Below are 12,713 nucleotides of genomic sequence, written 5' to 3'. Positions count from 1 at the left end.
AACAGCAACCACCAAAATGTGGCCCTGGTACCAGTCAGTGTCAGCAGAAAGACCAAAGAAGAAGACTGAAGGCAGTTCTCACCCACTGAAGTTGGGAAAAAGTCCTGGGGGTACCCCTAGGCCCACTGGCATACCAGTCATATTGTTCTGGCTGCTATGCAAGCAATAGGGATGGAAGCTAAGTTGTCTGGCAAAGGGAGGAAGATAGATGTGGCAGCATTGTCTACTTGATTACAATACCAGTAGTAAGTTATGGCGTGGTATCTGCAACAGATCTGCCATCAGCATCTCCCTGAATGGAAATCTGAACACTGGAGTAATGCAAGCCAAATGGCCATGAACAAAAAAGTGTAAGTACACGTGTCACACATTGTAAAGCTATTTATGAAGACCAAAGAATTTGACCTACAGCAGGTTGTGTAGCCTGACCTAAAGGAAACATTCAGCACAAAACCTGGTTACAGTCAGCCTCTGGCACAGCCAGAAGACTCTATTCAGAGAGTTTATCCAAAGGCAGTTGCTTCCATTTAGGAGTAAGAGTCTTCACAGTTCTTTGCAGGCTAGCAGCGCCTAGTCTTCTCCTCTCAGCTCAAAGTCTTTGCTTAAGTACCAACAGCTGCCATGTTCAAGGCAAGCCAGCACTTTTGACCATTGCAACATCTATCTCCTGGAGAGAGTTACAGGTCAAAACAGCAAGGCAGTGATACATTAGAATGATGGTTGAGGCCAAACAGGAAACGTATGAAATAATCAGCCACACCTTCACAGCTCTTATGATTGAGACATCTCATCAGCAAGAGCACTGGGACTTCTCTACACTTGGACTAACAATCACCGGCCTGGAGTCCAGATAGATGCTGTTTGAAGGATGCCCTCCATGAAGCTGCAAGGTGTTGCGGGCTATCAGCTCCTTTGCCATCAATGTAAACACCTCATCTACATTCTGGGCCTCTTTGGCTGAAGTCTCCAACACAGCCAATAGCCCATGCTTCTCTGCCAGTGTACAGGCATCTTCAAAAAGGACTTGGCGGTTCTCCGCTACATCCGATTTGTTCCCTTTAAATAAAAAAAGGCTTCCATTAATGGTCTGCATTCTAATGTATGAATGCAAACAATGCAATTGGTTAGTTTCCCCAATGTTTTTTTAATATTTATTTTAAAGGGATTTTGTGCCAAGGAATAAAATTATGCCAAACAAGATTTCTAGTGAGCAGAACACTAAAACAAAGAAAGTGTCATGCATGGAAACTACAGCAACTTTTTGGGGCCTGTAGTGAAGGTTACCAAATTCATGCTGCAAATTGTTAATACATTTTCTTGCTCCTAGACTTGCTGTAGGGAAATGGTGCAGGAGCACTGACTTGGAAAGAATTAGATTCACCTACCACTTTGTAACTTCTTTGCTGAGTTAGAGAATTCAGTTCAATACAGGTGTTATTTCTAATGTGGCTATTTTCTTTCTAGGTAGGTTAGCTGTTAAAGGGATATCACACACAAAATGCCAAGAGGACCTTGTGCACAATATAGCTCCTTATAAAACATGTCTCCATATGTTCCAAATATCTGTGTTAATTTTCTCACCAGTATCAAACATCCATTCAGAAAACCATTAATGGAAGCCATATATATTCTGGTACTACCAAATTAATTTGGCCTATATCTTTAGGTGGATGCTGAGATCCCAGCACCAATACTGGGATATTGCTGGACTAATTCAGGTCTCCTAAGGGAAAATAGAAACATTTATAGCCTCAGCCTGTGGTAAGGGAATACCTTCCCAGCTTTGGATATTAACAAGATCCAGTATTACAATTAAGGAGTTTTGGGGTAAAGTCAGAAGGTACATGAACCTATCACTGTTGGCCAGCTTTATATAGGCTACAATTTAAATATAAATAAGCAGCAACTTTGCATATGCAAATAGAACTGTTATACAGTCAATCAGTATAAATCAAAATCTAATCCAAAACCAGAAGGCACCTCTAGCTAATAATAGTGTCAAACATCAATTTCACTGTACACACACAAACCAATGAAAAATGTTTCCACTGATAATAGAAATCAAAGTAGGAAAAACACTGCTTGAGAAATTAGAGTTTGAGTTAAGGCTATTTAATTTATTTTTATATATAATGTGTGTTTTAATGGTTATAAAGTTGCATATCCATCTTATAAAACAGGTTTTCTCCCCCAGCCTGAACTTCCATATTCTCCTGGCATGTACCATATTTTACTAGTGATAACTTTCAAATTGCTCAAGGATGTTGAAACTTGTCTTTTCAGCAAATTCAAAATGTATACTGTCAGGAGCCAATCTTTTTCTAGAGGGGCTTTATAAAAAAACCTACACCCCAGCTTTATAGTGTATCTGTTTATTTTCTTACATGTCTCCTCTCTGTCCCCTCCCACCCACCCATTTCAAATGTTAAAGGGTAGGAATCAAATTATTTTGCATTAGAAATTTACACCAGAATGAATTAATATATAACTGAATAGATGGGAAAGATTCAGTAGACAGTTTGAGTAGCAAGTAAAAGCTAAGCAGTACCAACCTTTCAAATACAGTCAATGTTTTATTCTGAGACACTGAATCTATACTGGACATTTTCTAAAGAGTTTAGGGCTTTCTTCATTTGTTTGTTGAGCATAATAGATTGTGTTTCCATTTCAGGAAAGAAATAATAAACAGACTAAGGGCTATAGAGTTCAAGTGATGCCTATTCCCTTGTTCACACCAAGATCTACAACTCCATGCAAGTCAGAACTTGTTTTTCCATGTCACATCTTCAGAAGAGTACTAGGAAGGACTTACCTAATTCTTCATAAATAGGAGTATAACATTTTAAAGTGTGTGTTAGCACAGGCTCAGACCCCACAGCTACCAGGCTTGGGGGTCCAGCCTTGCCAAGGTATGGGGCCAAGTCAGATTGTTGTTCTGCAGCTTGTATAAATATGCCGCTCTCAGCACAGTGCTGATAACAGAACAGGCAAAAGCGGCAGGCTCTCTCACTTTGGCAGCTCAAACCTCTTTCCTGTGGCTGAGAGCAGCAATAACTACAACTTCTGATTGCAGGAGGGAGGGATGGGAGGAATAACCCTGCTTCCCATCAACCACTCTCTTTGTCTGTGAGGAAAGAAAGGGGGAGACACAGGCAGCAGCCTTCCTGCTCTGGAAGAGGGTCCCCATTGCTAACCTGTTTCCACTTAGGATCAGCCCCCCTGGGCAGTAGAAGCAAGTGCACGTCAGTAGAACGGACACGAGAAGGCGAACATATGGAATATCAAAGAGGGGTTTGAGATGGGTGCATTTTTGCCCATTGACAACTTGTTATGCTCGTGCGTTTTGGAACCATTGGGCCAAATTCATCATTTCTGAAAGTGGGCCCATATCCGGTGACCTCAAGAGAGTTGCAGTAAGCTTTTTCCATTATAATGGGGCAAAAACAAGGAATAGGATATGAATACTTGATATTGCTTGGTTCTGCAGTATAGACAGGAATGGGACATTTTCTTTCAAAAACATATAGCTCAAGTTACTACACTCATTCTGTTCTCTGTATTTTGAAAAATTCATGTAACTAGAGTCTGAGATGAAGTGTGGGGAAGGGGGGGGAGGTTAAGGCTATGTATCAAAAATAAACTAAAATAGAAAAAAAGTTTGACTTACCAATTAACATCAGGACTAAGTTAGCAGCTCCATATTTTTCAATTTCATTAATCCAATGAGGAATAGATTCAAATGTGGACCTCCTGGTAAGGTCATAAGCAAGGATGGCACCATGGGCACTGCGATAGTAACTCTGAGTTATCGTCCGGAAGCGCTCCTGGCCCGCTGTGTCCCACACCTGGATCTGCAGGAGGAGAAAAAAAAGAAGTAATGCCAGTGAAGTCTAGTGAATGCCACTTCAGAGTTTGCACTGGAATTTAAGGTGCCACTGGACTCCTTGTTGTTTTTGTGGATACAGACTAACACGGCTACCCTCTGATACTTGACACTGGAATTTATGATATTCAATACTACTAGGCCTTATCTACACTCAGGGTATGGCCACCCTAGAGATCTTATAGCAGCGCAGCTCCACCGATGCAGCTACGACGTTGTAAGTTCTGTAGTGCAGATGCTCTAGGCTGATGGGAGAGCTCTCTCCCGTCGACTTAATTAATCCACCCCCCAATGAACAGCAGCAGTTATGTCCGTGGGAGAAGCTCCCCTGCCAACATAGTGCTGCGCACACCGGTGCTTAGGTCAGTGTAACTTGGGTCACTCAGGGCGTTGGCTTATTTACACCCTGAGTGACATAAGTTTTGCTGATATATATGGGAGTGTAGACATAGCCTAAGGCTACAGCCGGTATTGGTGAATCTACTGACAAGTTTCAGAGTAGCAGCCGTGTTAGTCTGTATCTGCAAAAAGAACAGGAGTACTTGTGGCACCTTAGAGACTAACAAATTTATTAGAGCATAAGCTTTCGTGGACTACAGCCCACTTCTTCGGATGCATATATATAGAAGTGGGCTGTAGTCCACGAAAGCTTATGCTCTAATAAATTTGTTAGTCTCTAAGGTGCCACAAGTACTCCTGTTTTTTCTACTGACAAGATGGTTTGGTTTTGCCTGTGTAGATGTGACAAACTATGTTATAGCCAAGTGCAGCATAGTTATAACACAATTCAGGCTGGTCTATGCAGACAGAACCAAACCATGCTATAATGTGGCTTGGACATTATTCTGGAGGAATTATTTTCCCTAACTGGTTTGTAACTGTATTATGGAGAGGGCGAACATGTTGTGTCCTTAGGAGTGGGAGAGAAGAAAAGAGACAGTATCTTGTGCAACCAAGGTATGGAAAAGGATGAAATCCATCAGTCTATTCTATCGCCAAATACTCGGGGCTGAGCTGGGAGGAAGCTCAAAATAAGCGCTAGCTACGTTTTTCTATTGTGCCAATCACCACAGTATCCCAGTTCTTCAGCGTTCCTCAGAGTTGAGTGCGCTACCATTCAAGGAATTGCAGATCTTGGGGAGAGCAAAGACCCAAGTTCATGTCTCCCACTTGATCACTGGATTCAGCTTCTAGAGTGCTATCCTTTTCACCACAGAGATTAGGGGGAGAGGCCCACGCCCAAACCAGCCTTCAAATAGCTCATCTATTTCCATCAGGGGTTAATCCTCAAGATTATAATTTTTTTAAATGTACATACAAGTCAAAATACATGCGCAAATAATGCAGACAGACAGCACTCAGGTTTTACCCTGCTGTTCCTTTGGAGCACACTAGAATACTATATTTACATCTATGGGGGCAAGTTCTTCCCTGGTCTTCAGCAGAATTACTAGGGATGAGTCAAGCTCATTTTACAAGACACACAAGGCATAATGAGCAATTTGGAGGCCAAGGGGAAATCTGGGCAGAGCTGGGAACAAAACCCATGTGTATGTAGCCTGTGCTTGAACTAGGAGACAGAGTTTCCCCCATCCATGGGGGTTGACAGGAACAGGGATGGCCCACCCCACCTACAAGTTAACACTCACTTGCTGTGACCTGGCTCAGAGGGCATAAGCGGTATTCGAGCTGTAGCCCTCCAGAGGGGGTATCTTCTCATCACAAGAGGAGCCCACCCGTGGGTTCAAGAGGCAGCGTGCACTCAGCTTTGCCCAGGGCTGGAACAACAGGCAGGGCTTGCTGCAGGTAAGTTTCGGGCAGGTGCGGGGGGACGTCCCTTGCAGCACAGCGCAGCTCGACCGCGGGGTACAACATCGCTCAGTTTCCTAGTCATTGCAACCTATTTCTTCCTCCCCCATCCTCGGGTGCAGGCAGCTAGTTTGTCCCGCGCAGGGCATATGAGCAGAGGGAAGACTCGTCTCCTTCCCGCCCCCCCGTGCTGATCAAGATGTTTAGTCCTAACTGTCCCCTGCTCTGGGTCACCACCGAGCCTGCGACAGCCACTAACCTTCACCTTCTTGCCATCGATCTCCAGCGAGCGCACGGTGAAGTCCACCCCGATGGTGTTCTGCTGCTTCTCGTGGTACTGCCCCGACTTGAAGCGGTGCACCACGCAGGTCTTCCCCACGTTGGAGTCTCCGATCAGGATGATCTTGAACAAGTAGTCGAAGGCTTCCTCCGACCCGGAGCTGGAGAAGGGCATCATCCTCCTCCCCCCTTAGCTCAGCCTCTCCCCCCTGGGAGGGAGAACAGAGACGGCATTCAAAGCCCCGGAGCATGGCCACCCGTGTTGCACGTGGGTCGAGAATTGCTGCGTGCGGCCTCCCACGCAGGTCATATAAGCCGCAGAGCGCTTGGGCAGCGGGCAGATGCAGAGCCGCTGGCACGTGAGGGCCACTCCTCTCCCCCAGAGCAAGGAGCCGCCTTGCGGATGAGCAGCCTTTCCCTCTCCCTCTCCTCCCCGCCAAAGGCTTCTGCCTCCTCTTTCGGGAGTCACTTTGGGGGAGAGTTTAATTAGAGCTGCGTGCCCTTGTAGACAAGCGAAAAAACACTCGCCTGGCCTCCCCTCCCCTCCCACTGCATTGCAAAGTGGCTTAAACACAAAGAAAGAAAGAAAGACAAACAACCCCACACTCTTTCCGGAAGGCGCAGCTTCACCTCCAAATCAGAGTGTGCTGAAGCCACGTGTCTTCCCTGCACCCTTTCCTTCATTGAATTGAGTCCATCTTAGCTTGTTTGCTTTCACAACTTCTACACGGCTTTAGCGCCGGCCGGCCGCTCTGCCTTCTCCAAGGGGACCAAGCGCGGCTGAGAGTTACCGAGGCATTTAGCCTCACGCAGCCATAAGCGCCCAAGCCAAATGCGCCGCGCCTCCCTTCCCCCGCCTAGGTTTACTCACCTGTTACTCACCTCTGTCTCGTACCTGTGTGAACAGGTATCGCTAGCTCTCTTTGTACCCTCGCCCGCCCCTTCTGGCCTTTTCCTCACTGGCTGCTGGGAAACGTAGTTCGGAGACAGGGAGAGCTACTTAATGCCGCGTCTCTAGCCACCCCCTAACGCTCCCTTAGAAACGTGCTAAGTGCCAGAGCAGTGGTAGCTAGCAGCCCAGTGTGGAAGCGGGCCCCCTGCCCAGTCTCCCCCTCCCCCGGAATATTTCTTTGTGGACTAGGGGCAGGACCGCCTCCAGGTTTTTTGCCACCCCAAAAAAAAAAAAAAAAAAAGCGGAGTGACGCCGCCGCAACAAAACAAAAAAAGGGCCAGAGTGCTGCGGCAAAGGGCCAGAATGCCGCCCCTTGAAAAGTGCTGCCCCAAGCACATGCTTGGGACGCTTGTGCCTAGAGCCGGCCCTGACTACGGGAAGAATAATTGGAAATGAGCTCAGTAAATGCTCATAAAACAGCCCCTATTTGCTTCCATTGGAGATCTCTTATCTCCCTCCAGAATGCATCAGAGTCTTCTTAAATAGCCAGGGTGTCTCCGTGTGGCACGTGGAGCGGTCAATGAAATCATTAGCTCAGAGGGTCGCCGGGGTGGTGTGTTTATTACAAGAGGGGCCACGGTAAAAGAGGAAAACTCCGGGTGGCATGTAGACCCGGCGGGAAGTGCTGAGCAGCAGAAGGGCGCCGGGGGTTGATGGTGCAGAATGGGAACCCGGGCTTCCCCTGTGCCTGGGAACAGGCTCGATGGGGCTGCCAGGGGCGCACGTTGTTACTTGGCTAGCTGTTTCTGTGGTGCCTGGCCCTGAAGTTGTCTCTCACATGACGTCATTATCCTCTGGAAACTGGCTTGGGGCTTCCCCTTTCCCCCCCACAGCTGCCAGGTGGGAAGCTAATGTGCGCAGATCTCCCGTGGCAATAGTTATTGTGTCACATTAACTGGGTTTCCCTTGAACGTGCCCCCGGAAGTTTGTCCAGCTAGCAGCCCTCCCAGTCTACAGTGGTCCTGGGGTTTTATCATCTCTCCCTTACCCTGTGTAAGTACTTTGGGGGACCCCCAAAACCTGCCCCTGCTTTCTAAAAAGCTCCACAGGGGTCCAGTGTTAGGAGAAGGACTAAAAATAACAGTCCCATGGGTGACAGGTTTCAGAGTGGCAGCCGTGTTAGTCTGTATCAGCAAAAAGAACAAGGAGTCCTTATGGCACCTTAGAGACTAACAAATTTATTTGAGCATAAGTTTTCGTGGGCTAAAACCCACTTCATCTGATGCATGGAGTGGAAAATACAGCAGGAAGATACACAGAGGACATGAAAAAATGGGTGTTGCCATACCAATTATAATGAGAGTGCTCAGTTAAGGTGAGCTATTATCAGCAGGAGAAAAAAACCCTTTTGTAGTGATAATCAGGATGGCCCATTTCCAACAGTTGACAAGAAGGTGTAAGTAACAGTAGGGGGAATATTAACATGGGGAAATAGTTTTACTTTGTGTAGGTTTCAGAGTAGCAGCTGTGTTAGTCTGTATCCGCAAAAAGAACAGGAGTACTTGTGGCACCTTAGAGACTAACAAATTTATTAGAACATAAGCTTTCGTGGACTACTTATCAAACTGTCTGTACTGGGCTATCTTGATTATCACTTCAAAAAATTTTGTTCTCTTACTTAATTGGCCTCTCAGAGTTGGTAAGACAATTCCCACCTGTTCATGCTCTCTGTATGTGTGTATATATATCTCCTCAATATTTATTCCACTCTATATGCATCTGAAGAAGTGGGCTGTAGTCCACAAAAGCTTATGCTCTAATAAATTTGTTAGTCTCTAAGGTGCCACAAGTACTCCTGTTCTTTTTACTTTGTGTAATTACCCATCCACTCCCAGTCTTAATTAATGGAGATATCCCATCTCCTAGAACTGGAAGGGACGTTGAAAGGTCATCAAGTCCAGCCCCCTGCCTTCACTAGCAGGATCAAGTACTGATTTTGCCCCAGATCCCCAAGTGGCCCCCTCAAGGATTGAACTCACAACCCTGGGTTTAGCAGGCCAATGCTCAAACCACTGAGCTATTCAAGCCTAATTTAATGGTGTCTAGTTTGCAAATTAATTCCAATTCAGCAGTTTCTCGTTGGAGTCTGTTTTTGAATTTTTTTTGTTGGAGTGTTGCGACTTTGAGATCTGTAATCGAGTGACATGGGAGCTTGAAGTGTTCTCCGGCTGCTTTTTGAATGTTATAATTCTTGACGTCTGATGGGTGTGCACGGTGCGGGACGTGGGAGTGGCACTGGGAAGAGGATGCAGCAGCCGCCACAGCTCGCGGGCAGCGCGGCAACTCGCTAGCGTGACCGCTACGCTATTGGCCCAGTGCGGGGGGGGAGAATCTCAGCCGGGCGGAGAGCGATTGAGCTGGACAAGGACTACAACTCCCAGCATGCACTAGCGAGGCGCGGGCGGCCTTCCCTCCCGGAAGAGGCGGGATCACGTGACTTCCTGTAGCTGGCCTGGGGATGCTGGCAGGTGAGCTGCGTTGACGTGGAAGGAGTCGGTGGGAAGCTTCTCCGCGCCTAAAAAGGGAGGTGAGCGCCGGCCTTGGCCTTGTGCCTAGGGAGGGAAGGGGGAGAGGTTCGCCCCTCCCCCGTTTCACTGCACTGGGGGGGGGGGCGATCTGCCTGCAGCTGCCATGTGGCCCCTCTGCTTCCACCCGGGGCTGAGCCTCACTCGCTCTAATAATGGACTTCTTTGCTCAGGGTGGGGGTATTGCCAGCTTTTCTCCCAGGTGCCATCTGGGAGCTACTAGCTCTTCTGCTACTCCAGAGACGTGGTCTCTTCTGTCTTCTCTTCAGCCAGAAGATCCTTGCTGTTCTTGTTAATATCAGTTGGGCTCCCCCTTGTTTGCTCGTGTGGGGTTTAGGGTCTGTATGGATCAGGAGTTGTCACTGTTTTCAGGCCTGGAAGAGTGGGTTTGGGGTCCTTGATTGGAAACAAAACTTGCTTGTATTCAGTAGTGTTGGCCATCTGAGAATTTCGAAATGCTTTGCGAACTGTAATGCTTCACGAGACCTCTCTGAGGTGTGTGTTTTTTTTTTTTTTTAAAGGGCAATACTCCTGCTCCTAATGCACACGTTCAGAACCTTTGTGTGCAGAAATGCAGGCCCTCTGCTGCAGGTGTGAAACCAGAGGCAATTCAGTATCCTTTGGAATTTAGGCTAATAACCTCAGTGTTCTGCAGCAGACTGCTTTAACAGGAATAGTGCCACTGCTAGATGGTTATAGCTTATTGAAAAAGTTAATGAAATGGCAAGTAATGATGCTATGCAAATACTGGTAATCTAACTCAACAATCACTTTTTACTAAAATTCCTTAGCATTGGCTCTTTCAATTAAGATTTTTTTTCCAGTAAACTCATATGTTAAAATAGTCAAGACCAGTGAACACAGTCAAAAGAAAGTGTTCAAAATTTTGAGTGAATTCACTGACTCTGTAGCATTTATTCTTCTCTACTTAAGAGTCAGTGTTGATATGTGAAGAAATCTCTCCCTTTTGTAATAACAGTTAAAGCAATTAGAAAATTTTGATGTGTTAAAAATTGAAAATAGTCTGGCTTTAGAGCTGACCTGCAAATGGCTTTAGAGAGATCTGCTCTTGTACCCTTTTTTTGTTCTTTATAATGTGGAGAGAGAGAGAGTCTGAAAAGAGTTTTTTTTTTTAAAGCTTTTCTTCTAGTTTTTCACCTTAGAAATATCAAGAATATTAATTTGGGTCTTCCCTAGCTGGTTTGTAGGATCACTGGCTGGTATGAGGAATGTTTATGAGCTCTTAATACCTTAATTGAAGTGGGGGAGGAGGGTGTTGAGTCTTTAACAAAGGCTTATTCAGAATGTTAATTGGTTGAAGTTAAATAGGTATAAACAAACTGACAAGACAGTTTTAAACAGTCTTAACTAAGACCTTCCCCTCTTAAAGGCTTAACTTTCACTTATTGGGTTCCTGTCACTTCATTTGTTCTCTTGTCCTCACAGTATCTTCTAGCCTAGAAAGGGCATTAATTCCTAATGTGTAAAAGTCAGGGGAAAAATTGGTTTAAAAAAAAAAAAAAAAGCTCAGGCTTTTTTTATAAAGCATAAAGTATGTTTCCCTTGCCATATCCCTGCAGGTCACCTTCAGGAAATGTAGCTGGGATTGAAAAGCTTCAGAGAAGGGCACCTTAGATAAAATAAAGATATGTGCTCTATAAATACTGTAGAGGCCATACGGTCAAAACTGTGGCTAGATAATGAAAAGGGTGGGGCAACTCTCACAAGTAAGATTTGCATTGGTGTATGGTAAAGCAGTGTCAAGTAACACTCATGTTTCAGACTGTAAGCCGGAGTAATCAATAGATGGACTTGGGGCCAAATCTGGTCCGCCAGATGCTTTTGAATGGACCCTGAAATCTTTTTATTTACTTATTGTTATGTTGTTTTTTATTTTCTCTGAAGTCTGGATCTTGATTATACATTGACCAAGAAATTTGGACCTTGACAAAAAAATAGACTATCCCTGTAAGCTGACCACATCAGGAAGGATTTTTTGTCCCTCTCGGTACCATTGGCAAATTGCCTTATGGGGTGCTTAGGTTTCCTCTAAAGAACTGGGTATTTGTCATTGCTTGGTGGCTAGGGAGGGGTGGATGGACAAAGATGTCAGGATATCTAATTTGATGCAGCAATCATTTGATTCTGTATAGCAAATCATATGCTCCTATAGTTATGTGGTGAGGGAGGCAGCAGGATCCAGTGGATAGGGTGCTGAACGGGGACTCAGAGCCAAGACTAGAAACCAAGTCTCCAGTCACTGACCCCTTGGGAGACCTTGGGCTAGTCGCTTCCTCTGTGCCTCTGTTTCCCCATCTGTAAAATGGGGCTAACGATACTGACTTCCCTTGTAAAGTGCTTTGAGATGTGCTGATAAGTGCTATATAAGAACTAGCAACTACATAATTTATTCCCAGTGTACTGGGAAGCAGGAAACCTGTGTTTTTTGCCCATCAGTAAAATGAGGATAATACTGCTTAACTGTCACAGAAATGCTGAGTCTTAAATCATTAATGTTTGAACACTTTTTGAGATCCTTGAGGGAAGGGACTGTAACAGTGTAAATGCTGTTATAACTAAGGCTGGCCAGAAAATAAGACTTGTTTCATGAAACACTTCAAGGTTTCAATATTTGTCTGTTACAATATGGAATAAAAACCTATTGAATGATTTTGTGAAATAATGAGAGACCAAGACTCGCCCAATAGTCTGGTTTGAACCAGAGTCTCACATCCTATGTGAGTGCTCTCACTGTCAGGCTAATGGCTATTCTGAGGCACATCTACGCTCTGTATCCTTCCATGTCCCCAACCAGCCCTAGTTATAACCCGTAGCTAGATTTGCAGTCAAAAGATGGTTGTCCCTGTATATTTCTCTTCTTCCACTATTCCCAGGGTAGGTGCTTTGCCTATTTAAATAAACGAACCAATCCTGGAACACTTTGCCACTTAACATTCATCAGCAGTTAGTGGTGTGACAGACCCAGACCAGTGGGGTACAGGAGTCTGGTAGAGGGCAAATATACTGGTCACTGGATGAGTAGTTTTCTGTTCCCTGACTGACCAGAGAAGGGGCTGCACTAGAGTAATCAGGAACCTGCTAGAACCAGTTAAGGCAGGCAGGCTAATTAGGACACCTGGAACCAATTAAGAAGCTGCTAGAATCAATTAAGGCAGGCTAATCGGGGCACCTGGGTTTTAAAAGGAGCTCACTTCAGTTTGTAGAGTGAAAGTGTGAGGAGCTGGGAGCAAGAGGCGCAAGGAGC

At 45.5% G+C, this 12,713-nt stretch overlaps 2 protein-coding genes across 8 annotated transcripts in view; one reads left to right on the top strand and one right to left on the bottom strand.

Annotated features, from left to right (window-relative positions):
- RAB19 (RAB19, member RAS oncogene family) overlaps nucleotides 1–7,138 on the bottom strand; it is a 34,180-nt gene extending 27,042 nt beyond the window's left edge. The window contains exons 1-4 of one of the 5 annotated variants that reach the window (XM_042851751.2): nucleotides 6,843–7,138; nucleotides 5,958–6,180; nucleotides 3,668–3,851; nucleotides 367–1,056 (exon numbers count right to left, since the gene is read on the bottom strand). In XM_042851751.2, coding sequence (XP_042707685.1) covers nucleotides 791–1,056; nucleotides 3,668–3,851; nucleotides 5,958–6,149 — 642 coding nt within the window. In that variant the 5' untranslated portion in view covers nucleotides 6,150–6,180; nucleotides 6,843–7,138 and the 3' untranslated portion in view covers nucleotides 367–790. The other 4 variants (XM_005296392.5, XM_024107772.3, XM_065582052.1 and 1 more) reach the window with 4 other exon arrangements.
- Nucleotides 7,139–9,272: 2,134 nt separating this feature from the next.
- Nucleotides 9,273–12,713, top strand: part of SLC37A3 (solute carrier family 37 member 3) — a 42,138-nt gene continuing 38,697 nt past the window's right edge. Inside the window, exons 1-2 of one of the 3 annotated variants that reach the window (XM_065581972.1) lie at nucleotides 9,372–9,450; nucleotides 9,970–10,039. The gene's annotated coding sequence lies outside the window, so the exon portion shown is untranslated. Of the gene's footprint in view, nucleotides 9,451–9,969; nucleotides 10,040–12,713 lie in introns of all 3 variants that reach the window. The other 2 variants (XM_042851722.2, XM_005296393.4) reach the window with 2 other exon arrangements.

Source organism: Chrysemys picta, chromosome 1 (assembly GCF_011386835.1).
Source record: "Chrysemys picta bellii isolate R12L10 chromosome 1, ASM1138683v2, whole genome shotgun sequence".
NCBI classification, from domain to species: Eukaryota; Metazoa; Chordata; order Testudines; family Emydidae; genus Chrysemys; species Chrysemys picta.
Note: the sequence above shows the minus strand (reverse complement) of the source record. Positions and strands in the feature narration are given on the sequence as shown.